The sequence below is a fragment of the Lepisosteus oculatus genome, chromosome 6, assembly GCF_040954835.1.
Source record: "Lepisosteus oculatus isolate fLepOcu1 chromosome 6, fLepOcu1.hap2, whole genome shotgun sequence".
In the NCBI taxonomy this organism is placed as follows: Eukaryota; Metazoa; Chordata; class Actinopteri; order Semionotiformes; family Lepisosteidae; genus Lepisosteus; species Lepisosteus oculatus.
In genome coordinates this window covers 59,644,635-59,666,986 of record NC_090701.1, presented here as the reverse complement: position 1 = coordinate 59,666,986, position 22,352 = coordinate 59,644,635, and the positions used below count along the sequence as shown (strand labels likewise).

Here is a 22,352-nt window from a genome sequence, read left to right as displayed (position 1 = left end):
ACTCTCTTAAGTTTGTCATTTAACTTGCAACTAGATGTATATGACTCACTTCACCTGTGAACTCACGCTCAGTTTAAATAGACACTCAGAGTAGGCAGTAGTTGTCTACTCAGTCCCTCACAAGTGTTCCTGGCAGTGAGATTAGTTGCAGGGATGATGGTGTTAGGTAACCAAATGGGTTCGACTGAGTAGGGAGATTTCGCCTGCTACTATCTGTTTAAAGGGTGAACTAGGGACAGAGTAATGTGCACATGTTCTTGCAATTAGGGAGATTTAAGCATCCTACAGAATTTCTCATTAAAAGTTACACACAATGTTGTCACGAAATTCATATCCCTTTACCACTATTGACGTACTGTATCTGTTGAGCCCAAAAGAAAAGACAGATACACAAGTGTTAATAACATTTGTCACAGTCCATATTATAAACTTAACATATAAAACCTGTTTTAGATTTAGAACTTTGAAATGTTTCAGTGCTAGAATTTGGATTGTGTTAGTTATAGGGTAAAGGTTTGAGTTACTTGAAAGCATACAGTATATACAGTACTTTTGTATTTTGTAAGAACGGTCATAATTTGGTCTGTGTGTTGTTATAATATGAAGCCTCTATGAAGGTATTATTATTAAGACTACATTCAGTAAAAGATCCAAAGGACCCTTTACTATTGATTTCAGTCCGTTAGTTGTCATTTAAGCTGTTTATTTTGGACAAAATCTAGCTTCCTATTTGAATACTTCTTCTTGTGCATAAAAGTCTGAGAAAAATATGCAGTGTAAAATAGAGAATTACTGCACATTCATAAATTATGTAAGAAGGTTTCCGAGGTTCACCATAATGTACTATTGAAGTATAACAATGAAAACCAGACACCTTCCGTAATCTTTTAAATTTTGCCATACTGTCAGTACTAATCAGCCTTTAGGGAAAAGGTTGATTAGTACTCACAGAACTACTGTACAAAATTGCACTTACAATTAAGTCGTAGTATTAAACCTTTGTTTTCTCCTAGACCGTTTATCTTTAATACATCACCCAGAAACAAAGGATCCTTGTGTTCCTGCCTTATTTGTGAATATGCTTGGATCACATCAGATTATACTGTAGCAGTGTACCCAAAAGAACAAACAAGCAGCGGTAGTTTCAGTCAATTTAGATGAACCAGCATTGTCATCTTAACTGCTTAGTAACAGCCGATATACAGTTGACAGAGGAGCTACACTTTTCATCGATGCTTCATGTCTGACCTGATATTAGAGTCTAAACAACAAGCACAATTTACTATAAGGCTTTTCATAATAGCCTTTCTAATAAAAATGTATATATTCACCCAGTGCCAAGTGTAATGATGATAATAGTTGCAGATAAGGCACCGTGCATACTGTATGTGTATGTTTGTAGGGATGCGCTTATACAACGATCTTGCGGAGAGCATTCGGATTTGTTGTCTGCACCTTGAGTATAAATGCTTTGCATTTTATACTTGACAAATGAAAGACACAACGTATGCAGTTTCACTCATTAGTATTCCCATCCATTAAAATGCATTTCCTCCACTGGTATAATAAAATGTATATGTGTTGCGCACACATCTTTTGAACCAGTTTCAAATGGAGACTATAAAAAGACATATGGTGTGTCATATTGTAACAGGTCCAAATGTAGGCAAAGCGAGAATGCAAGGTCCCTGAATGTGTTATTGTTTCACAAGCAATACGTAGCTGGGTGTTGCCATGATGCAGAGATTGTCACAGATTGCAAACTGTAATGTTCCCAGTTGATGAAATGAAGTTTTCTTTCAAAGGTTGTGTATTAGCAGTATTCATTGACAATGTTTTTGGGCTGGAGGTAGTCAGTTATGAGTATTCCCTGCCAGTCCCAAAAGATAGTGAATGTTCTGAAGTGGTTTCAGTTTCCAACTGGTGAATTCATGTTTCTTCACTGGTAAGTGTGTGATGAATGAATACACCACTTTTCATGTCTCCACTGACACCATCTCATTGCAGTTGCAAAATTTTTCATATTTGTGTTGATCACATATCGGGGCTCATTCAATCTGAGGGTACGTGTGGCTGAGGGTTGGGAGTAATAGTGCAGCTCATCCACAGCCGGAATTCAATCAGGCTCCCTCAACCATCGTCACAGCCCCCAGTGTGAAGCTGGGCTCGTTCCTGGATGGGGTTCAGTCCGCCTTTTCTCAGGCACTTGCCAGACCCTGAGATCGCACAACACGCATGCAGGCAAACAAATCTGGTGAGCCTGAATCCCACTCTAGGTACTGAGATCCAGGGTTGCATCTCTGGTCCCATTTAAAGTCAAGTGCCCTGTTACACCTGCTGCTCAGTATTCCCTGCTTGCACAAACATGCAAACATTTTTATTCTTGCATTGAAAGTGTTCATGTAAATGATCTGGAGACTGATTTACAGTGCTAGTTTCTCTCTGTGAAAGTGTTCCAGCACACTTGCTCAGTAGATGCAGACTTTGATGCATCATTCAAACCTCTCTGGTACTTTCTGGACAGCTACACCCACTGTCACACACTGGAACGGGACGTATTCTCATCTTAGTCAACATCTTTGACTAAGTGCATGACTAAGTGCATTATCCTTGAGTGCATACCCACAACCTCATTGCTCTTCATTGCGGGGAATTGGATCACTTTTGTGCTCAAACATGCTTTCCATACATGACACCATCTATACTGGGAAAGTATTGCCCTCCAATGAATGAGATTGCAGTCGTACGCGCATTTCGCTGCAGAGGACTGTTAACTGCAGGTTGGTGTTGACACCCTTTAAAATAAGAAAAGTCCCCTTATATATAAAGTATATTTTCATATAAAAGCTGTAAAGCATATACTGTAACCTTTTGTCTGTAGAAATTATGTCACTGTCTTGCAGAAAGGCAGGTGACAAATTTTAAACTGTGAAATAACTATTAGTTCTGAAGGCAACTTCATGGTTCAGTCAGCCTAATGGGATTAATGGTCTTGGATAAAAGCCTTTAATTAGATTTGATTTATGAATTCATTCTTCATGCATTGAGTGTTAAGTACTTCATTGCTTGCTTTAAATCGGATTTGTTGCTAATGAGACATTATTGCTTGGGTATCAGAATAAAAGATACATAAAAATGCACTGAAGACAGCTCACGGATAAAAACATGCTATTTTCTTCTCAGACCCATATTTAATATGTAATCCTGAAATGTTTTTCTTTTGTACCATCTAAAAAGCCTCTGCATATAGCTAGAAATTGACAAATATTGTATTAAATAAATGTGGTTCATGCTGAAGCAATTACGAAGCCATTATAATGGAAATCCCTGAAGAAGAATAAATTCCTTTGCTGGTTCTTGAATGTAATCCAGCACAGAGGAAGTACATTCTTTCATAAACCCTTTGGTACTTCACTAATTAATTTTCTACTTGTGTTTCCTGCAGGAGCAGGTGATTAAGCCAATCTAATTTTTTACCTTTTGTTATTTTTTCAGGGTGTATGCTTGTCCTTTTTTATGAATATTTTTGGTTAATGTTTTTTACTAATCACATTGGAAGATAGATGTAATTTAATGTTCTCCACTCAGTGAAGGCTACCTTTGAGGCAGTCTATCAAGTGGATACATTGGAAGGGACAGTCATTTGAAAAGATAGATAGCCTGTAAAAATGTACATATTTGTACACACATGTATGTACAACACTTTCTGTACAAACAATTATTCCTGGAATTCAAGATTCAAAATTTCCACCACATACACCTTTCCAAACCCATTTTTCATTTAAGTTTTCATTTCTTATTACTTTTCTGACTGTTCAAGTATTTGTGTTACGCTTGGGGGTTGCGTGATACAATGTATAAATAAAAGTAAATCAATTCTGTTTTATAATGTTGTGCATGATGGTTGGCTGCCACTGTCAGTTTTGTACAGACTGTGTACTGGTGTCCATTATATTTTGCACGTCTTAGGAGAATGGCGCAATTAAGGTAAACTCCTCACACTCCTCCTACTCTACTCTAATGAGCGTCTTAGACTTATTTGTTGTATGGGTTTCCAGTGTTATGTTTTTTCACTACTTGACATCATGTACACTGCGTACGGTCAGAAAGGATTTGCTTTGTGTGAAAGTTGTCAGACTGTCAGATTAAGGGTTGACCAAGGACAGAGACAGCTTGAAGGAAGCTATCACATTTTGATAACACATTGAATGGCCGATCTGTTTTTCTTTGTAAGTGAATGACTGCTCTGAGAGCAGTGAATCTCATAAAAATTAAAAAATAAATGTTAAATGTGGGCATCACATACTGTATACTAATGGAAAAGAGCAAGGCTTGGTCATTCTGCAGATACAGTGGAGTTACAGGGGCAGCAGCGGATCCCTCCTGCAGGCACTGTGATTCATGTGCGTGTTTGATTAATGCAGCCTCGCAGGTGTCGGCTGACGCTGACGTCACGCAAAGCCACATTGTCAGCAGTGCCGTCAGCGCTGATGCAGAGTTTTTAACTAATTAGTGAGACATTCATCTTCCAGCTGTGTGGATCGCAGTTTGCATCCAGCCTCCCAGTCTTTTTTCTCTTAATAGATATATGTCACCCCTTTATAAGTGGCACCCTACTGGCTGAGAACTCTACCCCTGAGATGCTCAAAAGGGATAATATGTTATCCTTCTACGGCTGAGCTCTAAAAGATGTTTTGCTTCTATACCAAGAAATAACTGCATTTTCAGGGCAACATTTTGAAATGCCTTAGATAAGTTTAGAAAGATGGACATAAAGTCTCAATAGCAAGCTATAACTGACATCAGCAAAAAGCATTTAATATGTTTTTCTTTAGATTCCAACTGTGATTTCTGCTAAAATACTGTAGCTCATTGAGATGTTTTGTAAGAAGCTGAGGTGTCAAACTTAAAGATTAAAGTGTCTAGCTTTTATCACTATTAACTTGTTCTGTGTAACTGTGCCTGTATTCTTATCCAATACACTTCGGCCATTTGTATAGAACATCCAGTGTATAAATGGGTGGATAAGATAAAGAATGATGGGGCCACATGTTTTCCTGTCCCTGTACAGATTTTAGATGTGCGCAATGTGATGGTGGTTGTGTCCAGATGGTATGGAGGGATTCTCCTTGGTCCAGACCGTTTCAAGCACATCAACAACTGTGCCAGGAACATACTCGTGGATGAAAACTACACCGAGTCAGGGGTAAGAAATGTTTGGAACAGATTCTCTCCAGTTTTTTTTTTTACAGTGTCTGTAACCGTATGAATATATTACTGTTTTTGAAGTGCAATATAGAAGTGTATAATTTATGATAATGAGCAAAATTACCTCTAATTTATATTACCAGATTCTTTTTTTCCATTTACCAGTCATTTAGACATTTTCTCTTGTGTAATGTTGTCACACTTGGTATCAAACTGACTGTCAACATTTTTGTGATGGTAATTAATAAGTCGCTAGATGTTTAGTGAAAGAACTAAACACAGGCTTATAGTTTTACGGTTCTCTACGCACACTTTCTACAATACATGTATTTTAAAAGTATTGTTCTGAAATTCAGTGAAATTACAAAACCAGAGGTGAACCCAGTCCTGGATTCCGTGTAATGTTGCATGATGCTTATATTATGATTGCACGTTAAGCCATCAGCATCGTGCCGATATGTCTTAACAGATCATAAAGAGCAGCTCACAAACCTGAGTACAGCATTGCACATTTTTTCACAAAAGTGATTTGCAGTTTTGATTGCCTGAGGAAAACTTGATTATTTGATATGTTTGTTCTTGTCAATGTTAATGTCATTTTAAAAACTGCTAGCATGTTTTTGTTTTTTGAACAATGTTATGATAATATTGCATCATTCCTTGTGGAAAATTTTAATTTGTCTGGACACAGGTGTTAAAAAGCTGTGTTAATAGCTAGCAGGCTAAAAGGTTAAAAGCAGTGTTTCCTATGCCAGAGATTTGTATTTACAGTATTTTGTTTTGATCTGTCTAAAGTTAGTTTTCAGGATAGGATTTTATTATACCAAGTATTTGGTTCAAGTTCAAGTTTTAGTTCTAGTTTATTGTCATATATACCTAAGTACAATAAAATGCTCAGTTTTGTGTTTTCCTCACATGCCAAATGACATAATGGATGACATAAAAGATGTCCTTGCTCCATTCCTGTTCACTTTTTACACTTTTGACTTCAGGCTCTGAGGCATGTCATCTGCAGAGGTTTTCGGATGACTCTGCAATTGTGGGGTGTATTAGTGAGGGGAGAGAGGAGGAATATAGGAGCTTGATTACCAACTTTGTGGAGTGGTGTCATCTTAACCATCTCCAGCTAAACACCAGCAAAACTAAAGAAATGGTCCTGGACTTTCGAAGGAATAAGTCTCCGCTAAACCCTGTTTCCATCCAGGGTGAGGACATAGAGGGGGAGCAGTCCTACAAGTACTTAGGGGTACACCTGGATGATAAGCTGGAGTGGTCTGTTAACACTGACATCCTGCACAAGAAAGGTCAGACTTTTATTTTCTTAGGAGGCTCAGGTGCTACACATTTTTTGTGAATCGGTGGTGGCAGCGGCCATCTTCTACGCTTTTGTGTGCTGGGGCAGCAGCATCGTGACAAGAGATGCAAATAGGCTCAATAAACTTATCAAGAAGGCTGGCTCTGTGTTGGGGCTGAGCCTTGACCCCCTGGAGGTGGTGGCTGAGAGGAGAATGCTGACCAAGCTCACAGCCATCATGAACAACGCCTCCCATCCGCTTCATGGGACTGTTATTTGCGGAGAACAGACAACAGCAACAGACTGCTCCAGCTACGGTGTTCAAGGGAACGTTTCCGCAGGTCTCTCCTCCCAGCAGCTGTCAGGGTGTATAACGCTGCCCTAGGCTAGGACTGTTAGCCCTTCAATTGCTCTTCTATGCACAGCATGTTGCACCATTGTACTTTTTTTGGACACTCAATCTGTATAAACCTATGCACATTTTGCACATATTTTATTGTTTTTACAGTGACTATGAGCATATTTTGCACATACCTGTGTATTTATTTCATATTTATTTTGAATTACTGTACGTATTTTAATGTTTTGTCTATTCCGATGTCTGTTTTTGCTTGTCTTGGGCTGGACTGCTGTTACACATCAATTTCTCTTCAGGATCAATAATGTCTTATCTATCTGTCTATAGGAACATTGTAGCAGCTGTGTATAAAATTCAGCAGTGGCGGTATTTTCAGTTCTGTGCAAAACTCAAGTGGTAGCAGTATTTTGAGATCAGTGCAAAACAGAGGGGTATAAGTGGGGGAGGTATCTCAGTGCAATGTAAATGCATAATCAGGAAAAATGTTTAAATTCCCAGATTAAAGTATTATAACCAAGGCAGCAGTCCTTATCCGAACATTAGCCCCACATTCCTGTTTCCATGAACAGACATTGACCACGAGGAGATTGAAAACGTTCTAGGACTCCACATAGCCATGGGTCTTGTGGCTAAGTCTACACATCTCATCCACTGGTAAAAGACTGCTCAGAATATCAGCTGGGCTTTCGGTTTCTCTAATGGCACATCCTGGTGCTGCTTCTGAAGGCTGAGCTCCTGCTAATTGTGTGGAAAAAGCAGTAGAAAGTAGACCGTCTACTTCTACAAAACCTGCCCTAACAGACTAGCCTGTGCCCAGCAGCATGCATCTGACAAAAACTAGACACCTGACCACTAATACAATACTGACACCTGGCCTGTTAGTGTAATTATTAGGCTGTCGTCATCACTATTATTATTCTGGTCATGGAAAAGGATGATTGCTTCCAAACAGCAGCCAGTAGCTGCTAGAAAGCGATTCCTGCAGCTTCTGTGTCACCTGGTTACATGATCAACACATTATCTTGATGAAATGAACCACAAGGTGATAAAACATTAAAAATAAGTGAAATACAAATGTGATGTTATTTTTATGAAGGACTGGGCCATTTTCTCTGACAATTGAAGTTTTTGTTAGTAGAATTTGTGACTCATCTTTGTGTGGTGCTACTTTAACGCGTGTTGCAAGCGAACACAGTCCTTGTGTGTCTGCGCGTGTGGGAGTGGGAGTGTGGGGATGCAAAGAGCCACAGCACAGTCCCGAGAAGGTCTGAGGTGAGAATTCCATTTCCAGAGAGCATTGAAGGAGACACACACAAGTTACAGCAGTGTTTATAGTCAAACTCCAGTATGAATGTTACCAGTCACTGTATGTTATTACCATAAATGTAGGTTTATGATTGAGCATTTCACTAATGGCACAGTGACCCTCCTTTCAGCTCTTTCTCTGTACAACAGCAGGTGTCTGTTGAAAATTCCCTCAAGACAGGTCAGGAGTAATGACCCCAGTCCAGAGTCAGATTTCTAAAGGGGTTGGGGGCTAACATTAATTTAGTATTCATTTATGAATTAAATTATCCTGTTCACTGAGGTGTTGGTATTTATATAATATATATTATTTCCTAGCCATAGTTACTCAGGATTAAAGATCATTTGTTATTTAATCTTTAATACCTTGATGGTAGGAATTGGTTCGTTGAAGGGAATAAAACTCATGTCAGTGTATTATATTAAATGTTATTTAAATATTGATTTGGCTCTGTCAAAACTGTTTCGTTGCTTCTCAGTTGAACTGCCCATTGCATCCAGACTCTCTCTATCAACTACTAGTGCTGAAGCAGAGACTGAGATTTGTATTACAGGGGCATTTTAGAGAAGAAATAGACATTATCTAGTATTCTACCTTGTGCCCTTTGGCTGTCAGGTGAGGCTGTGGCTCTTTATGACCCCTTTGAAAGACGTGACTATGAGGAATGGATGGGTAAAGTAAATTGAGGTGCTTGACTTAGAAGCACTCCATATCTCTCAATTAGTCCAGGTTTGTATGATTTTTCTGTAAGGCTGCAACTGTGATGCTCAGATCATTTCAGGTGAGACGGAACTGTCCGCTTTTTATACATATCAGAATAACTAAAGCACATCAAAGCTCTGCTGTAGAAGCTGCCATTTTCTGCAACCATCTGCTCAACAAATCATCCATTGAAAGTGCTTCTTTTCATCAGCCAAATTTAAAATGTTTCTTGAAAATCTTTCATGAAATTGTTTTTCCTCTTTTTATGAAAAACATAAAATGACTTCCAGCATGTATGAGGAGCATCATTTTTGAAAATGTTTCCTAATTTGTGCTTAACTTAAAGAGGAGCAGTGTCCATAAATGGTGCTCATTATACTGGCTGCCAGTGGGGAAGGAGAGATGAGCAAGAACAAAGCTACAGGATGGGCAATTAACATTTAGCTACCATTTCTGATCCAACCCAGGTTATTTTGCCATTATGTCTTTATCCCGAGATTTTTTTTTCTTCAATAGGATCAAGGATCTCTTCTTTTTTTGTTTCATTTTTGTATCTTAAGATAAAAGCCTTAGAAACAATGTTCGGACTTTGTGAAACCAAAATAACTTTTTGAAGGAAACTGCTATTTACACCCTTTAAGCACTCGTGAAACAATAAGTTATTGAGTTATTTTCTGGGACATCCTGTATCAAGATACAAAGTGTATTCTAAAAGAAATAGTCTTTTGATGAACCGAGGAAAAATGGACTTCTACAAATACATCAGATTCATTGTTAACTTAAGTTAATTTTGTATTAGGATTGTCAGACAAATAATATTTATGAAGCTAAGAAATCTTTTTAAAGTAGTTTCTTTATGTTAATTTTGAAACAGCAGTGTATTTAAGGGAACTGTCACTCACTAGTCAGGTATTGGAAATTATAAGTAATGTATTTTTTCCTTCATAAGCTTCATAACAGTAGGTTCATAAGTATGAATTTAGTTTTAAAATCCTGCTGCTTATTCTGAAGTTTTTTTTTGTCACATGGTAATCTGGGTGATTCATAATTTAACCTGTGATAAAGTAAACTGTAATGTATTTATTCCTGAGCAATATAAGAATTCAACATTTTCCTATGTGTTAGTAGGACAGGTTTTTTCATAAAGAGAAAAATGTGGTTCTTCATTTAAGAAGATTTTGCAACCCCCCAGGGCTGTTAGCCTAATAGTAGTGTTTTCTCACAGTAATGTGGTTCTCTAGCTGTGAGCCCGAGTCTAGCCCTGTGTTTTCTGGTCGCCTCCTAAAACATTTCTAGAGGAACATGAAGCATTTGTGAGTGGTTGTGATTTCCATGTGAGATGCTTCTCACTCTCGAGGAATTATCATGTGGATTCATGACCCATCAGCAGGACAGGGTAGGGCCAGCCTCTGGATTACCGGCTCAGTGGCCTGCTCTATGGGTGGAGTAATCATGAGGGCACTGCAGAAGGTCCCATTTAGTACTAAGGATATTTATAAAGAGCAGGGAGATCAGAACTACGTACTGTATAGCACAGAAACACTACAGTAGGCTTCTGGGTCGTATTACATCTCAAACTAGTGAGGTGCTAACCTTTTGGCGTGAGTGAGCTCTGCTAATCTCAGAAATTAACTGTGTTCCTGCTACTGACCCCTGAGAGGAGCAAGGTGAGGGCAATAGACAGTGACTGCGCATGGAAGAACTCTGCAGGGCGGAGGTTCCTGCAAAAGAAGAAACCCCCCTGAGCAGGAGAGACATCTCCTCATGATTTACTGAACTCTCCAGTGCTGCTGATTAACAGCTTAGCTTTTAATCACTATCACAGAAAAGCTCAGACCCAGCTAATCCAGGTAGGCCGGAGACCGTCATTCCCATGGTCTGGTGATGGCCAAGGGCAGTGACCTCGGTGCAGAATAGAAAAAAATAGTTTGCCTTGCCAGGGCTGTTTCAACAAAGTCCATTTCACAGACCATGCAGTGTGCTCAGAAGAAAACATCCTGTCTAGACAGAAATTATAGATCAAAAGATACAATTTCTTCCGTTTTTAATAGGAGAGTGTCAAGTGTACATTGCTCATGCAAAGCCATGTCTTGGTTTTAGTACATAATCCCCTTGGCAACAATATCTAGTTCTTCTTCTTTAAAGCAGGAATTGGTATTTTGAGAAAAAAAAAAGATATAATAAATAAAATAAATTTACTTACAATAAATAGGGTTTCTTAGGTTCTTTGAAATATAGACTTCTCTTTTTTCCTGATTTCTCAGTCTACACATTTTTATGTGTAGTCTCAAAAGTGTTATTTTTCCAATAAGCAAGTATTCAGTAAATTAACCTTCTGCAGTGTGTGATGTGAGAGGTGTCAAATGTTTCTCTTTGCTTGGCCATTGTGGTCACACAAAGTGCCCGTTAGAAAAACAGACAGAGTACAGCCGTTTGTTAAATAAGAAGGTGATTTCATCCATAGCCTTTGGTAGAACAGTTTCTATATAGTTAATAGCCCTTTAATGAGCTTGAGATCTAAAAGAAAAAGCAAGAGAACACTGCTTTTTCCACAGTAGCATTTATATCAAAAGTACGTAGCATTTAAAAAAACAAAATGGCTACATCTTCCCTTGCTTTATTTATTTTTCTTTATTTTTAACATTTACATCCACACATGCAGAATATAAATATATATTGAGCATAAACATAATACATTTACAGGTATAACTTGTGTGACTTACAATAATATATTTTACAAGGCAATTAATCCATATTAAATATTAAAACAATCCAATGGATAAATGCAACATATATTTGAAGGTAAAGTAAATGGTTCCTGAAGTAGGCATCAGTTTTATCAATCTTATAATAATAATAATTGCTTTCACTTATATAGCGCTTTTCTGGACACTCCACTCAAAGCACTTTACAGGTAATGGGGATCCCCTCCATCGCCACCTGTGTGCAGCCCCACCTGGATGATGCACCAGTGCGCTCCCTACACACCAGCTCTCAGTGGGGAGGAGAGCAGAGTGATGAAGCCAGTTCAGAGATGGGGATTATTAGGAGGCCGTGATTGGTAAGGGCCAGTGGAAAATATCACAGTAGAAAAGACATAAGGGATTCCAGCTGCTCTTAAATATATTATCCTATCCTGTAAAGATGCAGCAGGTCTTTCAAGAGATGTGTGTTCAGTTGTTACTGTAGGTGAAGCTGTTGGCTAACGCGCGTGTTTGGCCTGTGCTTCCAATTCAGTAAGACCATGTTTGTTCGTATTGTGACTGACAGAAGTAAACACTGAGAATAGCTGGATAAAATTAAGCTAAAAATCTGGGTAGATTGAAATGGTTAGTTCAAGATTCCAGATGTCATTTTTAAAATGTACTGTTGTATTTTGAATAACTTATATTTGTAGTGGTTTGATATAAAATAAGCTTACTTGTAAAAAGAAAATGTCATTTTGACTTTAAGATCATTCAAAATAGGATCATATTTTATAATCTGATACAGGACAAACCTTTTTCTGATTAGTACATTGTCTTTTCTTGTTCTTTTTAATGTCATTGTACAACAAATCCCCAGAGCTTTCCTCACAAGTGTGTTGTTCTTTTTTAGTCATTCTTGCTTTTGGGTGGCTAGAAGCTGACTATTGATTAATTTTCACACATGAAACTTGAAAACTTACTAAGAAGTCTGTTTTGCACAGATGGGTCTAAAACTGAGATCAGCTATAGTCTCTAGGAGTGTTGTATGCCGCCTGTGAGGTTGGGCACATCGTGGCCATGTTTTTGTGTGGGTTAAAGCTGCAGTCAATGTCCTGACCGTGTCTGCAACAGGTAATGGGGAAAATAGGAATAAAAAACTACAGGAACTGTTTCATTACAGGCTTTTTCTCCCTCCATTGAGAAACATTTATAGTTTGTTGTTGAAATACAGGAAGTTTGTTGTGTTATTTTAATTTTATAGCATACCTCTTTCTAATTGCCAAAAATATTAGTGTCAGTAGAAATGAGTAGTCCATTTGGTAGTACCTCCAAGGGTGGGAACTGATGTCAAAATAAAGATTATACTTAAATTGTACTTAATAATTTAAATACTTAATATTTACACTTAAATGTCTCAATTTGGAGCAAATCTAAGAAAAGCTTAATATATTATTACATTAATAGAATCTGGCTTAGAAGTGTGACAGTGCACAGTGACTTGAAATGTATTCACCCTGTTCCCAATTTGTTGAATTCCAAATCAATTATACTCATTTTTAAGGGAGTATTTTTAAACAAAACATTCATGTTTAAAATGATCACTTCTATGGGTAAAAGAGGTTATATGTCACCAAACACTCCAAAATAAACTCCTCAACTAAAACATGTTGATTTCATTAGTATTTGCTCCTCTCTTATTTTATCTGCTAGATGTGAAAATCTGTGTGACTTTTGAGTGCTATTGAACTTTGTATTGCACCCATCACAGTAATTAGGTTTAACTCTGGATGCTGCACCAGTGTACACCGAAATAATCCTTGTTGCTATTAAGAGAAAATAATGCCGTTGTTTTAAGCAGCCAGTTCTTGCACAGCTTCCAAAGTTTTCAAAGGGCAGTTTGTTTCTGTTCAACACTTACTGTCGTATTCTGTTATGTCCCATTATGTTATTAATTTTCATTTATGTTTCTTTCATTTATTGTTTTGTCTTTCCACACTAATATATTCCTCTTGGGCAGGGGGTCATTGTAAGCAAAAACATGTTTTCGGCTGATTTTCCTGGTTAAATAAAGAATTACTATAAAACAAGCTGGATTAATATACCATCAGTGTTTGAATTATTAAGTCAAACTAATGTTTTGTTTCACACCTGAGGCTATCAGAGTTTGTTAGTGATCACTTACAACACTAACAAGTGATAACAAGAGTGCCTGTATAATGCTGTTATGGTAATCATATGCCCAGTGACTAAACACACACCAGTGGTTAAGCAGTAAGATGAATAAGATATTTGGTGACATTTTTCAGAAACATACTCCTGGTTCCATAATCCTCCTAGTACTATCCTAGGGATAAATAATGGAACATGCCAGTGCTGTTTTATGTGGAAGGCACTTTTTCACAAGAATTGTCAAGTGTAAGAACATAAGAAAAAGAAAGTGCATAATTACAGAACTACATACAGTAAGTAGTACATAACTTGAACATAAACTACAAATATGTATATATCGTACATAAGAACAGTTACAAATAAGATGAGAACATTCAGCTCATCTACCTTGTTTGGTGGTTAGTAGCTAATTTCAAGAAGTAAGCCAGGGTATTGACTTCAGCTACGTGGCTGGGCAGCTTGTTCCTAACTCCAACAACCTTTAGGGTAAAGAAGTATCTCCTGTTCATGGTTTTTGAAGTGCACTCATAGTTTCCAATGGTGCCCTCTGGACCCTGTTTCACTGTTCATTCTGAACAAGACTGTGTTTACTTTACCTATGCCTTTCAGAATTTTTAATATTTATATCCAATCCCATAGCAGTCATTCCCATTCAAGACTAAAAAGGTTTGTTTTTTTCAGCCTGTCAGTGTGGAACATTCCCTTGAGCCCCAGAATGTTTCTGGTTGCTCTTTTCTGGACTGCATACTAAGCACCAATATTTTTACTGTAACACAGTGACCCAAACTGTACCATTTTCCAAATGAGGCATTGTTATTAGTGCATTATACAATTTAAATATGAGATTCTTTGATTGAGTTGCTACACTGTTAACTATACAGTATATCCTAATATTGTGTTTGCCTTTCTGATTGTTTCTATTAATTGGCTATTCACTGTTTGCTAATCCTCTTAATTTGCTGTTTTCTGCAAAGTTGACACGTTTACTAAATAGATCATGAATATATATATATTAAGAAGAGCAGGGGTCCTAGTACAGATCCCTGCGGTACTTTATTAATTAAATCACACCAGTTTGAGCATTCACCCCTTATCTGTACCATCTGTTTTCTATTTAATAACCAATTCTCGATTCAAACACTTGCATATAACTGAATGTCTGTTGTTGGACACAGTGTGTAGACAATTTGAATGCATATGGTGTAAATCTGTACCGTTACCAGAATAGTGAAAAGCTGCTTACTGAGGTGAATGTGATCTTATTTTTCCATGTTTATTTCTAGACAGTAGGCAGAGGCAGCTTAATTGAAGCTGTAATTACTTTTAACAAAACTCTGCTTCACCAACAACAGTCTTAATTCAACAAAAGTTCCTTAATACTCAGCCAGTAAGTGCCTATATTGAATTCTCTTACACTTCAATTGAAGGTCCCTTTGAAAAAGTCTTTCTATTGATTTTTTAAGGACCTTGCAAACCTCAATATATATATTGACCATCTTCCTTTCAATTTTGGCTTTAGAGTGTTGCAGTGAATTTCAGTTAATTTGTCAGAGCATTGATTCCTGTACCTGGCGGTAGCTTCATTGTGTATGTGAATTCAAAATTAATTCAGAATGACCTATAAAGAAACAAACCATGCAGAAATTTTTTACAAATGACTTAGAAGAGGTAAACTTAAAAAGTACAGGTTGGTGTTGTGAATCGTGAATTTAAAAGTGAAAGCCAAAGTTAATTTGTATTCTATACTTCCTATTGATCACAATGTCATGACAATGGGGAGCAGAAGACAAAATACACCATATATTCATTGAGGAAAAAATAAATATACCATGTGTGTTTATAGTACACACATAGGGAAATAGAGAAAGACAAGTAATAGGGAAACACTGAAAGATGAAAGACTGGAGGCATAATGATAAAAGGATTCATTGTCATATAATGATTCAAATCTAGTTTAGATTTTCTGACTGTGTTTTTTATTCAGCAAAAGTTATACAGATTCCATTGCAGTGCTGTTTACAATGCTGATAAGAAATATTTAAATTGTATTAACTTGTATTAACTGTATTAATTTGTGATATTTTAAGATCTTTTTTAATCTTTGCAATAATTCTATTCCAAATATGCAAACAATACTAAAATCATAAACAAGAACATGCATGGTTAATACAAAAACTGTAATTGTTACAATTTTGCAATAACAGAGTATCAACATTCAGCTGTTCACTTTTGCAGTCTTATTCATTTCCTTGGACTGTCAGTAATTGCAATAATGTGGATGCCTTATGGAAACAAGCCAGTGCACTTCAGTGAGCACAGCATCAGAAGATAACATCTAACATTTTCTAGAAATACTCATTGGGATGAGAAGGTTATCAGGGATTGAACAAAATTAATTTTGTAATTAAAATGTGTATTCTTTGCACGCATATTCTGTGGTTCACAGAGGTAGTGTTTGACTGTCGCAAGCATGAATATTTTATTAGAGGGGGAACTCCTCTGGCATGCTGTGTAGCCTGCAGACTTAGTTGTCTGTACCCCATGAGAAAAAGAATCCATAATGATTCTGTCATTAAAATGAATCTTTCCTATGATGAATAATTATGCTTCAGCAGCGCAGTTATCCAGAAAATGAAAATTATTGCTTTTCACTGCCAGATCCCTGGTGTCTGTGGCATCCTTTGGGCTATATAAACACAATAGGAAAAAACGATACTGTGCACTGAAGGGTATTTTCAAATACCAAGCATCTACAACAATGTGAATGCCATTACTTATAGCAGCCAGAATAGGCAGAGCTATTAGTTTTAGCAGTCTTGACCCTTGTCAGATTAATATTTAGTTGTAGCAGGCATGCAGAATATTCCATGGATGGAAATAAAAACAGCACATTGATCAAGTGATGCAGATGAATGAGTGCAGAGACAATGTCACTAGTGACCCTTTCACAAATGAGGAATTCGGAGGTTCCTGTATTGCTTACAACATCATTAATGTTCTGTTACCTATAAATACATATTTATTTCAAACAAAGTTTATTAAACCTTCTGCGCCCTCATGTTGTTTTTTAAGCCTAGCTACGTATGTTATGACAGAATCTGTGAGAAACTATTGTTGTTAGTGCATGAATTAATGTTTGTGTTTGTAATTAGCTTTCCATCAGAAAGAGGCTTTTAAAAAGAAGCTGATTGCTAACAAATGGATGCAAATTAACATCACAACATGCTAAAATTCCAATGGAGAAAAAGTACAGAAAGTGAATTTAAACTTTGAAACATTTTTTGGCATTGAAAAATGTGTAATGAACTTGTGGATTTGTCCAGAAGTCCATGCTAAGCTCCAAACTAGATATTATGTGACTATGATATAATGAGGACTCATTTTCACATAAAGTACTGTGAACACAATTCAGTATCATCTGATCTCTTCTTCTTCCGGGTTTTTAGAAATTACATAAGTGCGTAATTAAACACGATTTCAAAGTACTGACTTTTAAGATCAGTTGATGTAATCAATATCCAACCTTCACTCAGGAGAGCACTAGTTTTTATTGGTCTACCTTTAATCAACAATTTCAATTTTCTAAACAATTTAATTTTCAAAAATATACTCTGAGTTTTCAAATTTTGTTTTGACCAATGAAACAAGGCAAGTTGTTAGTTTAAAGATCATTTGAAATGAAAGCTCGAAATCAAATTAAAACCCGTACCTTTTGAGAACTCAACATGTTTTCTTTTACAGGGACCAATGAAACTGTGTGAGAACATTTCTGGGCTATTATAATTCAATATTATTGAATAAGAATCTGTGTTACTTTAGTTTTCAAGTGAGTAATCTCATCAGTCAAAGGAAATTGCTGCCTGTTCCCTGTTCCCAGCCCTGTGTGCGGGGTATTTTTCAACTGAGTTCTTAGAGCCCGGGAGTGACGGTATGACCCTCTCCCTGTGTCCTGGCTACGCGCCCTCCTCGATTAACCATTCGCTGTTTGTGCAGTAAATTTGATTTAGCTAAAAAGATGGTGTGCTGAAATTTAATGCAAATTCACACAAATGTATAATCCACATCCTCGCATGTATTCTGGACGTCATAATCACTTTATCCATTTCATTGCTCTGCTCATTAACAATCAGACGATTAGCTTGGAAGCAAGGAGAGGATTACATTGGGGAAAAATACAAAAAGTACAGAAAATTCTGTTTATGATTTTCCATTTTATAAATTAAATTATTTTTTATATGCTGTTACAGAATTATTCCTTTGATTAACTAGTTTTTTTAAAGAATGTTAGTTGTCTTGTCTGAAAAAGCAATGCATCTGTTTGATCTTAATAAGCCGATGTTCTTTTGAGATGAAGTACATGACCAGAGTACTGTCTCTTATTCTATCATGTTTTTTTTCTTCTGATGTTTTTCTTTTACAGGATGACTCAGCCAAAGCAGGAGGAAAAAGCAAAAAACAACGGAACAAAAAGGGAAGATGAAGAATAGAACCGAACACACTATTTGCTACGAGAGACAATTTTCCGTTTTACCACTTGAAGAAATGACCTCACATCTTTACCTTGAATGAGAAGTTAAATTATTCAGTAATGTAAGGCATCAGCCTTAAATTCCATGTTATTTGCACTTGTATTGTTGTATTTTCTTGTCAACACCAGCCTTAATCTGAGATAGATGCTTTTTGAATTCGGAAGACATCTGCTGTGGAAAAAGAGCTAAGATCATTTTTATCTTAAAGAAACTGTCTCCAAGAATAAACTGTACTTCACTTTAAGCAATTAGTATGTTGTGAAATACAAATGTTGTGAAAGAAACCTGAAAGGTGCTTTGTATTCTTATCAAGTTTGGTTGGCAGAAAACATTATCCAAGATGACTTACTAAGGCATGCTTATTCTAATTATTTCAAAATTTACCAAAGAAATAAAAAAAATATTAGAAAAAGTAAATTTAATAGCTTAACAATTAATAACTAAATAATTTGTTCACATAAATAGTCATACATCAGTTATCTCTTTCTCACTCTATTTTGATAAACGTAATATTTTATTTAGTAATATTATAACATATTATATCAAGATAGAAAATTGAATAGCTGTTTCTTTCTAAGTTCTCTGATTTCATGTGTTTTTATGAGTTTTCAGTTTTGAGTTTCCATTTTTTTTGTGTCAGCATTTTGAAGATCCACAGATGTAATCTTTGACCAAACAAGCCTAGACATAAGTAACAAGTATCCTTGTTTCATGGTTTCAAGCTCAACCACTTCAAATTCTGGTACAGCTTATGCATAATTCATATGGGCAAAAATGAAGAGTCTGAATGTTAAAAATTACACTTAATTTCTGCATTCTGTCGTTTAACTTAAAAATCAGATGCACATTTGAAATATAAAGTGTTAAAGGACATGCATTTTTCATTATTATTTTATTTCATTTTCCTTTTATTCATAGATGGTTTTGCACACTTGTCAATAATTCCAGTTCTGAAGAGAAACTACTAAGAACAGCATTACATGTATTATTGTGGAAGGCTATGAAACGCTTTTGGGTTATTGATCTCATAACATGTTGCAATATGGAGGCCTGGGCCATAGTATTGTTGTATTTTCCTCTCTATATCACTTTCCTGTATGTAAGCAAATAGTATTTGTTCTTAAGAATAAATGTATCATTTCTGTAGCAGAGGTTAAATGTTTAAGCAAGGAAGTTAAGTAGTACTAGAGATACTATATTACTACTTATATAAAAAAGTATACTTCCACTATATATCTTTCTCAGATATTAGTGCTTTTTTATTATTTGCATTTTAAGGTTTTACAAGACTTATAGCACTTTCCTGATGCCCCCACCACATCATTATCTGATTATCTGTTCATTGAGTAAAATGTGGCCCTAAAACAGGAATAAGAGCCTATCAGAATAAAAGCATGCTTAGTTTCCTGTGTTGTTAGTTTTGATGCATACAGAAAAAATAGCACCTGTAATGGATATTAAAAATCCATAAGCTGACCAGATACAGTGGTCAGCTTCCAGTATTGTCAGGAGGATGCTTATGGAACTAAGATGACGATATCTCTATGTATCTGGGCGAATATCTCTGCATAATGTGTTCTTGTTTTCTTAAAAAAAGAAAACTTATATCTGTGCATTTTATCGATTAAGAAAAATTGATTTATGTTATAACTTTTCTGTGTATTAAATCTACTGCATGTAGTTGGAGATTGGAAAATGTATGTGTAGCGAGTGACAGACTTTGCCTTGGGAGGAGAACAGAAGGGAACTCCTATGGTGTGGGTGGATTTAGGTGTATACTGTAAGTGAGCATCCTTCAGGACTACCGTCACGAACCAGCCACACGGCTGCACAGACCCGAGAATGTGCTTGTGCATGTTGCATATCGAAATGCACTGCTCTGAGAAGGCTGTTGGGATTTCTCAGAGCTAAGATTGGGCAGAGTCCACCGTCCTCTCTCTGGGAACCACACCAGCTTCCTGGGTGGCAGGCTTGGCCAGCACAGTTTCTGTCGCCGGGACAGAGATGGAGCCAGGAGACGGAGCCTTAGCGGCCCTTGCCACAGAAAGAGGGGCTTGCAGAACAGCAGGCACGGCCTGCATGGGTGGAGCTGAGCACCTAGGGGGTCAGAATGTGGCGTCGCGGGCAAGCGATGTCGTGAGGATGGGAGCAGTGCTGCGTTAGAGGTAACGGGGCATCTTCTGAGCGGGCAGCCATCAAGGAGCCGCTGTGGCAAGACCACGCTTATGTGAAATTTATAGTCCGCAGTTATTACTTCAGCTGCTAATGAATGCACATTTGCTACCACAATGTTGGTTACATTAGGAGAAGCGATAGTCACAACCTTCTAGCTGAGGAGGAGTGATTTCATATGGTAGATAAATACCTTTGAGAGGTGGTTTGGATAGTGCTTTCATTCATATTGGATTTCTCGTGTTAAATATGCAGATTTAATTATTTCCGTCAGTCCATTAGCTTCTAATGTTTTGCCATGTTGAGTATTTATATGCTTTTAGATACATTAGAAGAACTCTTGCTCTTAATGCTGTAATACTGTAGTGTAAATGAGTCATCCTTTTTTAAATTCCTTTTTCAGAAGAGTTCTCAAGAGAATGCTAGATTTTAATTTGACATAATACATTATGAAAGTACAAACTGCTTATTAAAATATGTTTGAAGTATAAAAAAAACATACATATTTCCTTCACTATGTTAAATGGCAAAATGGCAAATCTTTTGGGTTTGTTTATATGCCAGTCACTGAGCCAGGATACATTCTGGTTTTGTGCATGTACTGTACAGTAGAAACTAATCTGTACAAATGATTTATTTCACTCTACACATCTTTGTTGTTTACAGTTAAGTAAATTAATGTACTGTACTTAAACTGAATTTATTTGCTTACTCCTCACTTCAAATGATTTCTTTCCAATAGACTAATTTAAACGTGACTTATTGACACGTTTAAAATCTCAAAATCAAATGCTGACATTAATGCAGCAAGTTATTTACAGCTTACCAAAGTAAAGATTTGAAGTTGATAACTTAGAGTGGAACTCAAGTGAGATTAAGTTTGAACAGTATATTATTTAAAAACCTTTTCACAGCACAAAACGAAAGTTGTCTAATGCAATTAATGAAATATCGACATTTGGTAGTTACCCAGACTTTGAAGTATAGCAATGACACTACAAAAAATATGCATGTGTGTGTAGTGTTCTGTAATGAAGAAAAGCAAGTTCTGGTTCATATATTCTGCATCAGAAGCAGTGTGCCAAGTCCTCTAACAGTGAAAGTAAAATCCTTTTTGCCCTGAAAGTCCAGTATTTGATTCAGCGGGTGTCTACACAACCTGGTCCCCTGGCCATCAAGGGCAGAAAAACTGAGATACAATAAGAAAAGGGCAAGTGAGTTAGACTGACATTGCAATTTGTGGAAAGAGGTTGCAAGAAACCAAGTCACATCAAAGTGAAGCAGAGAAATAGTCTTCACTAAATGCCAAGTCATAATTGCCTAACTGCTGTACTTTGCCAAAAAAGAATCTAAATTGCCTCAGGTATTACATAAGTTGAGGTGTATAACAGAGAGATAAGACTTTCTTTAAGTGGATGCCAGGTTAAGGAGAATTTAGATTAAACCCAACAGTGAATGCAAAACAAAGGAGAAGAAATAAAGTTTAAGGTTTGGCAGAGTTCAGGTGTCCTGTCCTGTCCTGCAGAATGGAGAATTCAGTACCCTACATGACCCCTCCTTCATATGAATTTTGAAATTCTAGTATGCAGTTTATTCCAATACCCTAATGGGAAAGAAAAAGCAATCATACAACTATAAGCATGGACATAAGGAAGAATGATAAAAAATAGCAAATGAGGCAGAAATAAGGCCAGAAACAGAGTTATGAACAGTTCAAGCTGGTTGTTTCAGACTGAAAGATTGATCCCTGAGTGCCCCAGAAAGAGCAGTAGGAGTGATTATTGCCTGTTTAGCAACATCACCTCTACAATTAGAATGGCATCTAAAATTTTGATCATTGTAATAAAACCTAAACCCAAATCCATCTCTGACCAGCTATACTGTAGATATTTCCAGTGAAACTGATCAAAAACCTGATCATACAATG

At 36.8% G+C, this 22,352-nt stretch overlaps 1 protein-coding gene across 3 annotated transcripts in view; it reads left to right on the top strand.

Moving 5' to 3' along the window:
* Positions 1-19,933, top strand: part of impact (impact RWD domain protein) — a 69,125-nt gene extending 49,192 nt beyond the window's left edge. For 2 of the 3 annotated variants that reach the window (XM_015353850.2, XM_015353849.2), the window contains exons 10-12: positions 5,072-5,206; positions 6,413-6,512; positions 18,145-19,933. In XM_015353850.2, coding sequence (XP_015209336.1) covers positions 5,072-5,206; positions 6,413-6,512; positions 18,145-18,149 — 240 coding nt within the window. In that variant the 3' untranslated portion in view covers positions 18,150-19,933. The remainder of the gene's footprint in view (positions 1-5,071; positions 5,207-6,412; positions 6,513-18,144) is intronic. The other variant, XM_015353851.2, reaches the window with a different exon arrangement.
* Positions 19,934-22,352: the final 2,419 nt, after the last annotated feature.